Source organism: Pteronotus mesoamericanus, unplaced genomic scaffold (genome assembly GCF_021234165.1).
Source record: "Pteronotus mesoamericanus isolate MK-2021 breed Mesoamerican mustached bat unplaced genomic scaffold, CSHL_Meso_final contig_53, whole genome shotgun sequence".
Lineage (NCBI taxonomy): Eukaryota > Metazoa > Chordata > Mammalia > Chiroptera > Mormoopidae > Pteronotus > Pteronotus mesoamericanus.
In genome coordinates this window covers 2929154-2946522 of record NW_026555195.1, presented here as the reverse complement: position 1 = coordinate 2946522, position 17369 = coordinate 2929154, and the positions used below count along the sequence as shown (strand labels likewise).

At 45.1% G+C, this 17369-nt stretch overlaps 1 protein-coding gene across 2 annotated transcripts in view; it reads left to right on the top strand.

The window, feature by feature from the left end:
- The window catches only part of NFRKB (nuclear factor related to kappaB binding protein), a 34716-nt gene that overhangs the window by 2236 nt on the left and 15111 nt on the right, over positions 1-17369 (top strand). Inside the window, exons 3-13 of one of the 2 annotated variants that reach the window (XM_054579453.1) lie at positions 97-252; positions 2379-2580; positions 8076-8203; positions 8895-9069; positions 9616-9717; positions 10310-10383; positions 11226-11310; positions 11675-11855; positions 12100-12208; positions 12436-12562; positions 12808-12873. In XM_054579453.1, coding sequence (XP_054435428.1) covers positions 118-252; positions 2379-2580; positions 8076-8203; positions 8895-9069; positions 9616-9717; positions 10310-10383; positions 11226-11310; positions 11675-11855; positions 12100-12208; positions 12436-12562; positions 12808-12873 — 1384 coding nt within the window. In that variant the 5' untranslated portion in view covers positions 97-117. Of the gene's footprint in view, positions 1-96; positions 253-2378; positions 2581-8075; positions 8204-8894; positions 9070-9579; positions 9718-10309; positions 10384-11225; positions 11311-11674; positions 11856-12099; positions 12209-12435; positions 12563-12807; positions 12874-17369 lie in introns of both variants that reach the window. The other variant, XM_054579452.1, reaches the window with a different exon arrangement.

Genomic DNA, 17369 nt, shown 5'->3' with positions numbered 1-17369 from the left:
CTTCCGGGCCAGAGTATTTTCCAAAGGAGCGTGTCGGTCAGATCCCTGGGACTTCTGCCTTTCTCTGTTGAGGTATGACTGCACATGTTTGTCTAGATCACCTGTGGAACGTAAACAATGGATTCCTTGGACCACATGCTGACAGATCCCCTGGAACTGGGTCCCTGCGGAGATGGCCACGGCACCCGCATCATGGAGGACTGCCTCCTGGGGGACACCCGGGTCAGTCTGCCGGAGGACCTCCTGGAGGATGTAAGTCGTCAGGCCGTCGGCATCCTTCCTCTCTGTCAGCTTCTCCCTGCCGCGGTGCTAACCCTCTTCCATCTTTTGCGCTCCCTTTTCTTTCATTTTCTGCTTTGCAGCCAGAGTGTTCTCTATCTTCTGTGTGTGTATGTAGTGTCTGTTTAATAATCTGAGTAAGGAAAAAATTATAAGATACATTCTGCATGATTAATAAGGTATTGACATAACTTGGTTATATATTGTTAAACAAGTTCTATTTTTAACAAGATAATTTTCAGCAATTAACAAGAAGTTTTAGATTTTAAGAGAATTATTTGTATGTTTATATTAAAGTGGTTACCCACATTGTGAATCATGAAACCAATCCCAAAAGTATTATATCTGTCTATAAGATAATCCTCTACTCTGACCAGTTATTAGCATGTGCCCTGGGATAGCATATCAGCATGCTTTTGACCATTTTCACAAGCAGGCCCTGTAATCATCATCATCATTAAGGTAGCTACCATTTATTAAGTGCTTATGATGTGCAAGGCACTAGGTGTGCTAAAACACCTGCTTGTTAATGTTGTTTATTTTGCTGTATTTCGAACATGAGATAGATGTAGGGTATCATAAAACATTCATCTGTGCATCATCCAATTTTAGGAGATAATTTTTTTAGTCATATTTGGTTCAGATTTTTCTTGTCATAATATGTCAAACATTTTAGATAAAACTAGCCCTCACTGGTGGGGCTCGGTTGGTTGAGCACCATCCCACAAAGCGAAAGGTCGCTGATTCGATTCCCGGTCAGGGCACGTGCCTGGGTTGTGGGCCAGGTTCCCAGTTGAGGTGCATGCAAGAGGCAACCAATTGGTGTTTCTCTTCCTTTCTTTTTCCCTCCCTTTCTTCTCTCTAAAAATAAATAAAATCTTTTAAAAAAACATTTTAGATAAAGTTAAAGCCATGATTTTGCCCTTATGTTATTCCTTCTCCCACTTCAAGTAACAGCTACTGAAGTTGGTATATACCCTTCCATGTTTTCTTTGCATACTCTTTCAAGTAAACCTACTTATGTCATTCAGTCAGCAAACACTTGTTTTAAGTTGCTAGTTTATGCCAGACGCTGAGATGCTAGGAATAAATTGGTGAGCAAAAAAATAGGTTTGCAGGGGAAGACGCTGGACACTGAGCCTGAGGAGCTTTGGTAGATGCATGCGGACACAGCTAAAAGGTGGTTGGATTTCCGGGTTGTCTCCTGCTTAAACCCTTTGGTGGCTCTCCATTGGCCTTAGGATAAAGTCACAAGTACTTAACATGTTTACAGGGCCCTTGCTCCTCTTTCGACTGTCTGTTGCCTCCCTTCTCCCTCCCTGTCCTCATGCCAGTGCACATTGCCTGAATTCTTCTTGTTCTAGGATATTTAACCCTCTTGCCTCACCATCGTTTTTTCTTTTCTGGTCCCTTCTTCTCTTAAATATCACTTCCTTGGGTAGGTGTTCTCTGAAACCTTAAGTCTGGGATGTGTGCTTCTTCTGTGCACTTATAGGTAAACTTCTTAAACTACGTCGTAATTGCTTGTTTAATTTTTCCCACACTCAGGCAATGTGTATACAGTACTCGTCTGTCTTAGGGTATAGCACATAAAAGATACCCAGTATATAACTGCTGAGTTGAAAATTAACTCCATCCTCCTGCTTCTCACTCTTAGCAGGTAACCTCACTCCTCAGGTCCTCTCTTCCCATGGTAGCTTTTCCCTGTGACTCATTTTAAGCAGAACTCAGACGTCTGCCATCAAGTCCCTTGCTGGCAGAAATGGTCTCCAGGTGGGATTCTCTCTACTGAGATAATTTTCCGATGGATTATTTACTTTTGGGTATAAGACTTTGGTGTATATGAAGTTTTTACTAATCTCCAAGTTACTAAAATTGAGTTATGATCAGTGGAATTTTAATTTGTTTTAAAAACTTAAAACTTGGAAGGCAGTGATGGTTGCATAACAGTGTGGATGTAATGCTACTGAACTGTACAGTTAAAAGTGGATAAAGTGATAAATTTTATGTCATGTATATTTTACCACTCATGCAAAAAACTTAATTAAAAACCTATTTTTCTCTTACTTGCTTTTTCTTGCTTTTCCTCATTCTCCTAGCCTGAAATATTCTTTGATGTGGTCAGCCTCTCCACATGGCAAGAAGTATTGACTGACTCTCAACGTGAACACCTCCAGCAGTTTCTGCCTCACTTTCCTGAAGACCATATTGAGCAGCAAAATCAGCTCATCCTGGCCCTGTTCAGTGGGGAGAACTTCCGCTTTGGAAACCCTCTGCACATCGCCCAGAAGCTTTTCCGAGGTGTGTAGTTCAGCACTCTTTATCTGAGGGGGTGGAAGGTGGGAACACGTTCACTTCTTCATTTTATTCTGTTTGGTTTTATGTACAGATGCTGACTTAGAGAGTGGTTTTGTGCAACACTTGATGCTTAGGCCATTTTATCTTTTAATAAAATTTTTAAGTTACATAGGAAATATATAAATCATAAGTGTATTGCTTAATGATTCATTATAATGTGAACTCAGCTGTGTAAAACTACCACCCAGATCAAGAAAGAAAACATTACTGACATTTTAGAGACACCTTTATGACTGGTCTTTATAAGTTTTTAATAGCTTACTATTTGCACTGTTACACATATGTATGTGTTAGATGTACATGTGTGTGTCTGAATCGCATACATTTTTCTGTAGAAAACAGGACACTACCGCCATATACTTTAGCATGTATGTATCTCTTAACAAGGACGTTCTCCCACATGATCCCAGTCCTATTATCACACCCAAGAAGTTTCACATTAAGCAAGTAATACCATAGAATATACCATACGCAGATTTTCTCAGTGTTCCCAAACGTTCTTTATAGCTGCCCCTTAAATACAAGACCAATTCAAGGTTCATGCATTGGGTTTGGGTCTCATGTCTTAGCTTCCTGAATCTGGTGCCCTCTGCCCTTTTTCCCCTTGTCTTTCAAAATGCTTATGTTTTTGAAGAGACTAGGACACTTAAATTGTAAAACATCCCGTTTTCTGGGACGTTGCCTTCTTGTTTTCTCACGATTAGATTTGGGTTAAACATTTTTTCCTAGAATGCTATATGGGAAATGTTCTTTCTTTTCCACCATTGTCTCAGAAGGCACACGATGTCAGTTTTTCCGTTATTGGTCATGCCGTGTGTGGTGCCTTGTTGAGGTGATGTCTGTCAGACCTACTGTTTGTAAGGGGGTACCTTCTGTCCGTTATAACTAAGCAGTCTGTGGGGTGATACTTTGGGACCATGGGATAATCGTATTTCCCAAAAGCCTTTGTTTTACTCAGTGGTTTTAGCACCCAGTGATGATTCTTTTCCTGAATCAGTCATTATACTGGGGATTGGGAATGGTTTGGAGCCACTCTTACATCACGGCTTTCCCAGTCCCCCTCCTCTCCCCTTTCTGGGGAGGAGCTGCTCGGGAAGGAGGCCCTGGGAGGACAGTGCATCTCCCTAAGTTTTATAAAACTGGGTAACTGGACAGCTGCAGACGCCGTTCAGGCCTCATTATCTTACAGGTTGAAGATGAGCATTCTCTCCTTCGGTGGGTTATTGGGGTAGAGAGGAATTCCCCTCTGTGGCTGGCAAAGGTTTATTTCAGTGAAGCCAGGGGCCTCAGCTAGGAATAAACCATTTCTTCTAACAGGGCCCGCTTGGTTTTAGAGGGGTCACGTCAGGGACCTTGCGGAATGTTACCTCCATTTTGCTGTCATGTTTTTCCCCAGAACAATGTAATGTCCAGGTAAGGACACAAACAAGGAGTGCCAAGGCTGGAATTTCTGCATATTTCACTCCGTCCAGTGTCATATTTCAGTTCCGCTGTTGCTGAAGATAGTCACATTACTATGGTTATTATGGTTATCAGTCTTAGCTATCATTGCTATTTTTTTAATGGAAACAATTTTTTTTCCAATTATAGTTAACATACAATATTATATTAGTTTCAGGCACAAGGTATCATTTCTTTTTGGAATTCCTTTACGTTTGGTTATCTTTTCCTTGTTCTTTCTTAAATACTCAATTTTTCCTTAAGTTCTAAATTCTTATAAACTCCCTTGCTTCCTGTTTCATAAAGGAAAGGATCATTCATCATAAACTCCAGCGTCCACTTCCAGCCTCTTCCCTGGTTTACTGAATTCACTTCTATTCTAACCTTTTTGACTCGCTTCAGAGGAAGGATTTTTTTCCTTCTGCTTCAGATTAACCTCTGCCCTTGATCCTTTTGTCTTTTACCTCTTCTGGGACCTTGTTTTCTCAGTTGTACCCATTCCCTCGGTCCTGTGTATTCTCTCTACTTGGATATCACTCCACTCAGTCTGTAGATTTGTTCAAGGGTCTCATACTAGAAGTCCTTCACCATTTGATCCTCTTATTTTTCTCTGTCATTTTCCTGTGTGTCCAAGCTCCTGAAAAGGTGTCTGTAGCTGTCCCTTTCAGTGTTCTGCCCTGAGCCCCAGTGGCTGGTTGCTTCCAGCCCCACAGGCCCGCTCTTACTGATGCCACCAGGGACCTCTTTTTATTTTTTTCTAATTTTTAGTTTTAAATTTCAGACCTACAGAAAGTTACAAGAATTTATAACAGACACCCATATACGCTTCACGAGGTTCATCAATTACTAACATTTTGCCACCTTTACTCTAATCATTACTGTACTTATTATTACTGTTAACAGTCAAACCTCGGTTCTTGAACGTCTCCCATCCCGAACAAGCTGTTCATAGGGAAAAAAAGGTCTTGGTTGTCAAATAAAACTTAGGTTCTTACCCAACAACCCTTTACTGCTGAGATCTGTACTTCTAATGGTAAAAATGATCTGGTTTTTGAACAAATCACTTCTGGAACAGCTTTCTGGAACAAAATAACTTTGAAAACCGAGGTTCCACTGTAATGACTATTTTTGCTGAACCACATGAGAGTATTGCAGACATAGCACTCCTGAATTTTTCAGTATTAATCTCTGAAGAACAAGAACATTCTCTTCTGTAGCCACAAATGATCAAATTAAAAATATAGAAAATACATTTGTATTTAAATATGAAATTTAACATTGACACATTGTTATATATAGTCCATATTCAGTATATTTCACCAGTTGTCCCAGCAAGCGTTTTTATCCCTGTTCCATATCTCTTTAATGAACATGTAATTTCCAAACCAGCAGATGCTTTTTAGTTCTCTTCTCGGCCTTCTGAGTGTCTGGTGCCTTGGCCACTTCTTCCATCTTGACACTTCTCCCCTTTGCACCCTTGATTCTTCCTGTCCTGGATTTCCTCTTGCATCTTTGGCGCCCCGGCTTCCCTCTCTGCTAACCCCTCTTCCACCTGTGGTCCCTGTCTGTTGCTGTCGTTTAGGTTCCATTCTTACCTCCACGTTGCCACTTCCCAGATGACTCTTGCTAGGGCTGCTGCACAGCTGCCTGCACGTGGCTGCCAGAGTGAGCTTCTTAAAACTTCACTTTGCAGAGTAGTTCCCCATTGCCTTCCCTTGCAATAACTACAGGGTTCCGTGTGGCTCGGCCCCTGCCAGTGACCCAGCTTCATCAGGTTCTACCCTCTACTGTTTCCACTGCTCTCTAGCCCAGTGCCAGCCAATAGAAACGGCACGTGAACCACATGTTCAATTTTAAATTTTCCAGGAGTCACATTAAGAGTAGTGAAAGCAGCTAAATGAATTTTAATGATATTTTAATATGTTAATAATTAGTAATTTAAGTATTTTCTTTAACTTGCTGTATCCTAAATGTTATTTTAACAGAGATGTAGTGTTTAATGACTGCCTAAAAGTTAGGGAAATTAAAGAGTGAAGGAACATAATTTCAAAGAAGCACAGAGGCAAAGAAGTAGAATATTAGTCCAATTTCTATATATCAAACAGCATTAGTCACGCTGAACTCTTGGCCCATTTCTTGAAGATCAAATTTCCTGTTTCCCTATAACAGGCAGCATAACGGGGGGTTCAGCGTTGGGCTCTGGAAGTTCCGGACTACTTGGAGTCAAACCAGACTTTTCCATTTAGTTGTGTGACCTCAGCAAGTTATTTAACTTCTCTGTGCCTCAATTTCTTCATCTATAAAATGAGGATTTAGTAGTACCTGCTTTATGAGGTCGTTACAAAGGTTAAGTGAGTATATGCAAGGCCCTTATGTCATGGCAGCTCTGTGTCAGGTACTGTTCTAAGCGTAGTTGTTAGTTACCTTGGCTACTATTAGGGCAGTTGGGGGGAAAAAATAATGAGAGAAACACTTTGTGCTTCGATCTCTCATTTTAGCTTTCTGAAATTATCTCTCCCTCTCAATTCTCATCGTCGCCCACCTGCTCAAATCTGAGGTGTCCAAAACGGACCTCTTTCAGCCTCCTTATCTCAGGCATTGGCACCAGTTGCTCATGTCCAGTGACCTCGGTACCATGCTCAGCCGGCCTCTCCATCGCTCCCCTTCCTGCCTCAGCGTCTGAGCCACCAGCAGGTCTAAGCCGGCTCCCTCAGAAATGTGTCCCCCGTCTCTCTGCTTCTGTTCATTTCACTATTTATTAATCAGCTAATATATGCCAGACTTTCTTTGTAGTTATGGAGATAGAGTAATGATCTTACATTCTAATAGAGAACAACAAAAGATAAATAAGCAAGTATTGGTCAGTTTAAGTGCAACAAAGAATAAGAGAGAGCAGTGGGACTAGAGTGCTGGGAAGGAGCTGTTTCATCCATGGCGTTTGGGCAGGGCCTCTCCAGAGAAGTGGCATTCGAACAGAAACTTCACAGAGGTCGAAAGAGCGAGCCATGAGAATATTGGGGGTCGACAGGAAGCTTTGCCGGCCGAGGGAGGTGTAGACAAAGGCCTCGAGAAAGTAGGGTCGGTGGCCTGTTGAGGAAACAGCATGGGGGCCGGTGGGGATGGAGAAGAAGAGGGAGACGGGTGGAAGACGAGGCCAAGATGGCACGAGGCAGGTCACGAAGGGCCACGTCGGCCATCTCTAGGGCCTTGGCCGTTACGGAACGTGGGGGGAAACCATGGGACCAAGCCACCATCATCTGTCACCTAGGCCACTACAGTAGTTTTTCTCTCTTACTCCCAACCATGTCATTCTCCTGCTTCAAACCCTTCAAATTATTTTCATTGCCCTTGGGATAAAGTCCATGCCATGACCTAAAAGTTGCTGTGTGGCCTGATCTCGCCCCACCTTCCCAGGTCATTTCCTGCTGCTCCTCAGCTACGACCGACTCCGCTTTCGTCATAAGACATTTCTGTAAGATTTGGATCATGCCCAGTTCTTGTCTTGCTTCAAGGCTTGCTTCAGTACATACTGTTCCTTTTGCCTTTTCCCCATTTTCACTTATTTTTTAAATTCCCATGTACTTAACATTCCTCCCAATTTTTCATTTTGAAAACTTTTAAACATATAGAAAAATTGAAAACCAATACAATGAACATTCACGTAACTTTCACCTGTATTTATCAGTTGTTAATATTTGGTCACAGTTGCTTCGATTAGGCTTCATTTTATGTATCATTCTTTAGAGATCCCTTTCCTGGTTTAATTCTCCTTTCCCTTTATAGTTCACTTAACTTCCTTGTAATACCTTAGAGAGTTTAATATTCTTTATCTGTTTACCTGTTTATTTGCTGTTTCTCCCACTGGACTGTGGGCTCCATGTAAAGGCATGTTACCTTTTTTCCCCTGTATCCCAGTTTAGTAGAGTTTACCACATTTTACGCAGATACTAAATATTTGTTGACTGATGTTTATATAGTTGTACCTCTATTTTTTTAAGATGGACACTTTAACCCTGAGGTGGTCAAGTATCGGCAGCTCTGCTTCAAGTCACAGTACAAGAGATACCTCAGCTCTCAGCAGCAGTATTTCCATCGGCTGCTGAAGCAGATTCTGGCGTCCCGGAGTGTAAGTAACGTCGGGCGCTGGCTCTGAGACACGGGCAGTGAACTCACAGATTTCAGGGCTTTAAGGAGCAGCTCTGGTACAAAATACAAAAGATACCACCAAGAACAAAATACTGCCAATGAAGCCATGACACAATTAAGCTATATGATCCTATCTTAAGATCAGTTTTAAGATGTATTCTTATTTCAGAGACGTTAAAACAGTCATGAAAACGTACCTCTTGAACAGGATGAAATATTGTAGCTTCAGTATTCACCAAGATAAGTAAATGGCTTCCAGAGCCATCACGGCTTATTGTGAGAAACAGGTTGCTCTAGCACTGACACGCGCGAGCGCGTGGGCCTCTGAGTGACTTGACGGCGTGAAGTGCACCAAGCTCAGGCGGCCCCAGTGCCAGACCAGCGTGGTTCTGGCTATTAAGTGGTTTCAGCTTCAGTGTGGAAATGCATGGGTGCCTAGTGTTGAATAGGAGTATTCGTTTGTGATGGAGCAGTTCAACACTCAGTGTTAGAATTTTTGCCATGTAATAATCCAGATAGGCCATTTTTATTTGGCATACTCCAGACATGTATCTCACCTTGTGAGCTGGAGGGAGGGAACTGAGCTTGTTAAAGAAGAGAAGAAGCTGCAGACTTAGCGAATGTACCAGGATAAGCTTTCACTGCCTGTGCCCTCTCTGATCCCTTCCTAGGACCTACTGGAAATGGCCCGTCGGAGCGGCCCAGCCCTCTCCTTCCGGCAGAAGCGCCCTTCACCATCCCGCACCCCTGAGGAGCGAGAATGGCGGACCCAGCAGCGCTACTTGAAGGTCTTGAGGGAAGTGAAGGAGGAGTGTGGAGACACAACCCTGTCGTCTGATGAAGAGGGTGAGTGTCCTCGGGCACTTGGTGTAGCTGAGGTTTTGGATTCACACCAGCAGCTTGTTGTTTGGTTGGAGCCACTGCTTAGCCATTTATCTCCCCATCAAAGAAGCCATCGCACTTGTCTGCCTGGGGGGCGGGCCTTCCTGTTAGGTGGGGCGTGACTACATGCCTTTTTTACCTTTGATGCGTAAGTGGCATTTGAGTATAGATGAGATGACTCCCTGCGTGGCAGGGCTCTCCGCAGTAGGCTGGTCTGGTCCTATTGTGCCACTTGAGAGAACTGCTTTTCCCCTTACAGGAGAGTAGTAGTGACTGTTGGCCTGCTGCAATGCGACCCCACCACTCTGTTGAAGTCTCTCTTCCTGGAAGAGCCGTTTAAATGACCTAAGTGTGCTCCAGTTCGTCTGGGGAAGGGTCAGAAAGGAATGGTGGAACCCTGGCCTCCATGTTGTTGGCTTACCCTTGTTGAACCCAAATGGCCACTTACCCAATCTCCCCTATTGGAGTCCACAGCCACGTTGGATTTACAAGAAAAATTTTCTTTTGAAGATCTCAGCTCATGGCTTCCGAGCTCTCCAGCGCGTTCTCCTAGCCCTGCGGTGCCCCTGAGGGTGGTGCCCACGCTTTCAACCACGGATATGAAAACTGCAGGTGAGAGCTCGGCTGGTGCTGCCGATGATCTGGGGGGCCTGGGGGGAGACGCGAGGACTCCCTCAGGGCGGCGGGGACTAGGTTGTTACCCACCAGGAGAATTTGGTGTTTTTGTACACTTTCACTTTTTTATAAGTAAGTAAGCCTTCCTTGCTTTTTTGGCTTTGAAATTTTTTCTCAGGAGCCGATCAGCTGGTATTTTGGGCTAAGGCAGAATCTTAAAACAGCATACTCAGGGACAGTTTAATAATAGAACAAAAGGGGTGACCAGAGACATAGCAACTTCTTAAAACGTCTGTGAAATTAGAGAAGAGTTTTCAGTTGGGCTAGGAATCAGAGACGAATGTAAGAACCTTTAATGCGTTTCAGAAGCAGCTGAGTTACTGAGGTCAGTGTTACTGACCGGTGTGTAGAAAAACTGAAGAGTTGGCCCTGTGACTTTGTCCGGATTGTTGGGCTTGTAGGGCAGTAATCAAAGGGACACTCAGAAATATCCGACTTCTGAATATCCCAGGCGACCATAAAGTTTTTAAATTTTAGCATCATGTTGGTGAGTGACCTAGTCCATGTGGTCTGGTTCGTTTCCTCTCAGATAAAATAGAACTGGGGGACAGTGACCTGAAGATAATGTTAAAGAAGCACCACGAGAAGCGGAAACATCAACCAGTAAGATTGGGGGGAAGGGTGTGGGCGGTATTTAGTGGTTTTCCGTGTGAAATCTCTGGATTGGCTTTTGTAAGGAAGATACAGGTAGTCGCTGCTTTATTTCTGCTTCCTTTCCTTATCACTGGTAGAGGACAGGAAAACCAGAGAGGCCAGTCAGCACCAAAGATGTGAGAGGACACACGCGTTGACTCTGTGAGGCATGCTTACCACAGTATTTGGTTTAGTCTTCACCCCAGACTGGTATGTGAATCATACCCACGTTGCCAGAGCTCGGAGAGGCAAAGGGGCTCGTCCTTGGCCCTGCCTCTGGGAAGTGGCAGCACCCAGTCGGATCCTGTGCTCGTCCCACTTTGTACTGTTTCTGTTACTCCACCCACTCAAGGCAGTTCCAGTGCAGCCAGGCCAGGGAGCGTAGGGGAGGAAGAGGAGGCCGTTCATCTTGGGCAGCGTGGTGAGGTGGGAAGAGTCCTGCAGTGGATGTCAGAACCGACCTCTGCCCTGCCTTTTCCATTACCCTGTGGTGTTGGGCAGATCCCTTCATCTCTGAGTCCCATTTTCAGACTGTTAGATACGACATTTAACAAGAGCATTTGAAGAGCACATAAGTTAAGGCGTGTGAAAGAGCTTTATCAACTGTAAATGCCATACAAGAGGAAGGTTGGAACTGGGTTCTACTATGCCTTGTTAGGAAGAGCAGCTGTTATCTCTGTATATTTTTAATTCAACACGATTTCCTTACGTGCACGTAACATCTAGTTATCTGTTGGGTAAATTGGCAAAGCATCCAGCAGTTTTAGCTTTGTATTTGGGTTTCTATAACAACTCTCCAAATATCACTCTAGGATCACCCGGACCTTTTGACGGGGGACCTGACTCTCAATGACATCATGACTCGAGTGAATGCTGGCAGGAAAGGTTCTCTAGCAGGTACATGATGTCTGCTCTAGGTCGCCATCATCTTACTGTGGTGTTAAATTACCTGGGTCTGTACTACCTGTTGAAAATAAATGAAATTACAGCTTTCTTCTTGCTGATAACTTTGTTTTGTTAGTGCCTCTCATGAAATTATAGGTAGACAGTGACTATAAAATCAGAACAACAAATCATTGGTCCTTAATAACTTAAAATAATTTGTAAATCATTCTTTGAGTTTGGTAAACAAAGCTAAATATCTTATTTTTAAGACTTCTTTCTTTTATGGGTGGGCCTGAGAACATAATGTGCAGATGAGACCTCTGACTTTCTGATGTAACAGATGCATTTCTATGATTGTGTTGCTTTTTCTTCCCAGCCCTGTATGACTTGGCTGTCCTTAAAAAAAAGGTTAAGGAAAAAGAGGAGAAGAAGAAGAAGAAAATAAAAATGATCAAATCAGAGGCAGAGGATTTGGCTGAGCCCTTAGGCAGTGCTGAAGGGCTGCCACCTCTCTCGCAGGCTCCGTCTCCACTGGCAGCACCTGCTATCAAGGAGGAGTAAGTGGGCGCAAGTGGGCTCCCGGGTGAAAGGTTAAGCTGAAGGGCATTACCCAGTGCTGGTGCTTGGTGTGGACTAGGTTGTGTTGGACCTGTAAGCCCAGAGTCCTGGGCTGGGGAAAGTGTGTAGTGTGGTCCTTCACTGAACTTTTTTTTTATGACAGACAGTAGGCTTGGTGGGGCCTAAACCAATGTAGCGATGTGTCTTGATCTTTTTGTTCTTATGTTTTCCTTCCCTCATTAGGCCTCTTGAAGACCTCAAGCCTTGCCTTGGAATCAATGAAATATCTTCGAGCTTTTTCTCTCTTCTACTGGAGATCTTGCTGCTAGAGGGGCAGTCTAGCCTTCCTGTGGTAAGAGTTTTGGAAAAGTCAGATACATGTCAGAGTTTTCAAATTGTAGAAATTTTTCATGGTCTTAGCTTGACAAGCAGAACTCTGGGTTGCTCCCAAGGCCTGCCGCTAACTTGCACTGCGTCTTGGACCAACCGGACAGACACACCACGGCTTGCTCTGGCACACCCGTGGGACTGCTGGTGTGGCCCGGGACGCTGACCCGCTCTGCTTTTGCTTCCCTGCAGCTAGAGGAGCGGGTGCTGGACTGGCAGTCGTCCCCAGCCAGCTCCCTCAACAGCTGGTTCTCCGCAGCCCCCAACTGGGCGGAGCTGGTGTTGCCAGCCCTGCAGCATCTGGCTGGAGAAAGCCGTGGTAAGCAGCTTTTCTCTGTTGGGTCAGTAGCCCGGCCCCCGTTGTCTGATTAGTTCTCACAGTGAGCTGTAGCCGTGCTGGTTAAAACCAGTGTGGCTTTCATAACGCTGTGCCTTGGAGCTCTCTGCTCTCCCGATACCCATGGCACTTTCGGGAGTTGTCTCGGAGCTCGGGGGTGTTCGTTACTCAGAACTTAGCCCTCTCTCTGACCCGTGTGGCTTGTTTTTGTCCTCTGTGTCATGCAGCTGTACCTTCCAGTTTCTCTCCATTTGTTGAATTCAAAGAGAAAACCCAGCAGTGGAAATTGCTTGGTAAGTAATTCATAATTACCTACCTGTAACACTAGGTTTTCATTCTCTCATTTCCTCCCCTAAGCTTATTTTGTCTTCCATTCAGTACTATAGTCCAGTGGGAGGTTGAAAAGGGCAATATTAAATCTTATTTTGCTCAGTAAAAGACCCCATTGGTACTCAGGGTCCAAATTTCACCTCCTTCCACTCCCGCCATTGGGTTTCGGCTCACTGAAGCTGAGAAGGAATAGCCCTTCTGTTACGATGCACCCCCCAGTGCTGGCTACATTTAAATACACAGGGGGCTTTACAGTAGAATCAACATTTATATTAATTGTACCTATGGTTTTAGATTAATTTGTAATAATTATTTTTCGTTCCTAAAATGGGCTTTGTTATTGAGGATAATGTGCAACAGGTGTTGGACGCTCCAAATAAGCTCTTTTTAAGGAACAGGATCCTTATTTTTGTTTTGAGTTTCTAAAGTTTCACTTACTATGTAAGTTGTAGTAACTTGGTGACTGTTACCTAGTGATAGTGATAAGAGGAAAAATCAGTGTTGATTTTATGTTGAAATTCATAAACATTTCTCATTATTCTCTCGAGTACTCTGTGATGAGATACCTGGAGAGAAGGCCATGAAAGCCCATTTTTAAAGAAAATATTTTATTCATTTATTTTTAGGGGGGAAGTGAGGGAGAAAGAGAGGGAGAGAAACATCAGTTTGTGGTTGCCTCTCGTGTGCCCCCTACTGGGGACCTGGCCCGCAACCCAGGCATGTGCCCTGCCTGGGAATCGGATCGGTGACCCTTTGGTTCGCAGGCCAGCGCTCAATCCACTGAGCCACACCAACACGGGCAATTCATCCATTTTTATAACATTTATTCAGCTTCTAGGTGTCAGGCACTGTGTTAAGTGCTAGGGGATATAATGGTTTGCAAGTTACAGACAGTATGCTCTCCTTGTGGGGTTTAAGGTTTGTTTGGGGAACAAATAGTCATTCAAATGAATTGCCACTCATACATCCTGTGTGGGAAAAGGACCAGAAAGGATAGACGTTATAATGGAGCATTGGGGTAGCCTGTAGAGTCAGGGAGGACCTTCCCGGGGAAGGAGCATTTGAGCAAAGAGACTGATGATGATTAGGAAGGGAAGGGCATTCCAGGTGGAGGGGGCAGTATGGGTCAGAGGTGCCAGGGAATATTCGGTTCTAAACGGTCACGTGAGCCTATGTAGAGATGATAATCTGGACCTGGGGAGAGAGGATAACTTACGAAAATTTTAGGTGGTAAAAGCACAGGACTTGGTTATGAATTGGATATGGGAGCGAAGGAAGAGGGCTGTCAATCATCACTCCTATAGGTTTGTATTCGGTGGAAGAAGGTGTCATTTACTGAGGTAGACCGCTGTGGAAGACGTCCAGACTTGGGTTAGGGTGAAGATCATGAGTTTAGTGCTGGGTTTGCTGAGTTTGAGCTGCCTTTGAGGCATTTAAGTGGAGATATTGAGTAGGCAATAGGATATATGGATATAGAATCCAGACCAGAGTTGAGGGTAGAGAATCGATGGCGTATATATGGTATTGAAAGTCACAGGCATAGGGAGGAAGTGTTAAACGAGGAGAAAAGAGGGCCCAGGACGAAGCCTTGAGAAACTCGAGGCAGAGGAGGCTGAGTGGGCAAGCGTCTGGAGAGGAGATGGCTGTGGAGTTAGGAGGAGGCTGTGGATAGTTGAATTTTGGAAGCCAGGTAATGGGGGAGTCAAGAACTGGGGAGTGGTCCTTAGCCCTGATTGTTACCAAAAGGTACAGGGTAAAGACTGTGGATGTGTGAACCTGGAAGAAATGATAAATTTCTTGTAAAAGTGATGCCTTACCAGAATGACGAGAGCGAAGGACAGTGGTAAGCTGAAGGCAGCTCGTAATAGCTGACTGCATCTCCCGCCTCTGTCAGGCTGGTGGCTTGAAATCAGCCGTGGTGGGACCCTTATGCCAGGGGCGGCAAACATGACTCGACCAGATAGTAGTGATTTTAAGTTTGTGGGTCAGATGCTTTCTGTTTCATCTGTTCAGCTTTGCCATCACAGCGCTGTGCAAAGCAGCTGTCGATGGTATGTAAGGGAACAGACCTGGCTGTGTGCCCATAAAACCTTGTTTACAAAAACAGGTGGCCAGTTGGCTGACCCTTGACGTGCACCATAGAGATCTGCAAATGCTACCAGTCAGGGCCCCCTTTTTTTTTGCAGCCAGTGAAATGTTTACCTGTATGCGCTGGTTAAAGAGGTGATGGATCCTGTTAACCTAAGCATACAAGCTTTTCAAAGTGAGAGCAACAAGCATTTATTTGAGATCAAAAAAAGAATAGCTATTTGGGAAGCACTGATTCAAGCAGAAGCCCAGATAATGTTCCAATTAGGAAACAGAAACAATGAGTATTTATAAGAAAGGGAGGGAGAAAAATTATCAGTAGAAGGAAGGTGTTTCTTCTGGTTCAGGTGCTGTAACATAATGACAGTAATTGGCAGCCGGCATAGCAACTGCCCTCTTGTTATCTTTGCAGTTTCATGGGAAACAAGGTCGCTTAGGCCCAGTCCACAGGTTACTTTGCCCAGTTTTAACATTCTGAAGATTTGAGGCGGAAGACATGCAAGGCACTTCCTCTGGCATGGCAGGTTCAAAGGGGCTCCATTTAGTATTTTTATTGGCCATTAAACAACTCTTTCTAGAGGTTTAGCTGAGGAGGGAAAGATAGTATGGGGAACTTGGCCAAGAGAGGAAGTTTTTTAAATAAGAGAAACTTTGAGTGAGTCTGAATGTTGATGGAAAGGGTACAGTGGAAAGAAAGGTGGTAAATACGGGAGAGAAGGGAAAATTGACTATGTAAATTCCTGAGAAGAGGTGAAGGGGTTGGCTTGGGATCACCAGAGACAGCACATTTCTTATAATAGGAGGAAATGATGGATTCAAAGCAGTACGCTTTGTAGGTTTTATCGTAGGAATCTTGAGGGGGTTTGGTCTGATGGCTTTGCCGTTAAAGTAGTAGGTGAGAGAGGTGAGGTTGTCTGTTGTGAGTGAGAAGGGAGAAGAGTGGGGAAGCGGTTCCTATGGAGTGTGTGGAAAACCAGCCTGACCAGAGGTGCCATTAGATAGCTGGGCGTTGTTGGGCCAGTGGAGCCTGCTTGTCATTCATTCGTAGTGGCATTCTTTGCCTTTTTGCGTTTCTCTGGCAGCCCTCAGCTCTCTGAGCTGGGGCTTGGAGAATGTGGATAGTTTAGATTGGAATGGTGCAGATAGCAGAGCAGAGGTATTAGACAGCACTGTGTTGGTAAGGGGTCATTGAAATGACAGCCATAGACTAAACAGGGAGAGACGTGTGAAGGAAGGGGGCTAATGGGATCGGAGGAGTGGCCCAGCAGTTCTCTTGGGCCAGAGTCATGTTGCGGTGGTAGTGGGCAAGCCAGGATGGAGTCTCGGTGACAGTGGTCAGGAGGCAGAATGTGTGGATTAGTATAAAGGGTCTCAGCCCTGGCCGTATACTGCAATCAGGAGGGAACTTCCAAAAAAACTGATGCCCAGACCTCCCCGACAGACCTGCTGATTGATTGTTTGGGTGGGGCCCGAGCCTTGGTATTTCCCAAGTTCCCAGGCGATTCCTAAACGTATAGCCAGGGTTGAGAAACACTGGATTCGGCATTTTGAAGATGGAGCAGTTTGAGGTCATGACAGAGTCCAGGTGACTGTGGGAACGAGTGGCTGGGGTGACGTGGAGGGAGGAGGTCTCGGAGGTCACAGCACTGAGGACCAGGACATTGGACGGACCACCCGCGTGGCCGGGGCAGCGCCCCAGCAGGCCGGTGGGGTGTGGAAGGGGGAGGGGCAAGGCGGGCCGCACGCCGTGCGGGGGAGTGACTAGGAAGCGCCTGCGAGGAGCAGGGCCCAGGGCGGGTACCTGGGGGACCAGGCTTTTGTTTTATTTTGGTATTTCAGAAGGATGGGAGAGAAATAGCCCAGCATCAGTTACGGGGTTGAGAGCAGATTCAATTCTGAGGGATGTGGGTGTGAGGGAATAAATAGCCAGCGTGTCTGCGGCAGAAAGATTAGGGAGAACCACGTGTCACGCCAAACAAGGAAGTGGAGGGAGTGTTGTGAGAAGATGTGGCTGTAGGAGAATTTACTGATTATGAAGTTGCATTTCTAGAAGGAAAAATGGGAGTGAGAGGAGTTGTGCAGGGTGTGAAAGGCCAGAGCTTTCTGGGATGGTGGTATTGTGCATTGACTAGCAAAAACAGCCACGGGACCCAGGCAGGTCCTCTCAGCAGCCTCGGAGGAGGGTAGGCCCTGGCTGGTGCCCTCTTCACCCAGCAGACCTGCGTCACGTTGGTCCCTGCAGCCCCTAGTCTGGGCAAGAGACGTAGGCACCATCATGTGACAAGGGCTGCAGTAGGAGTCTGAACAAAGTGGCAGCGGAGGAGGACACAGGCAGTGCTCATCCCACGCTGGGCAGGTCGGGGGCGCCCAG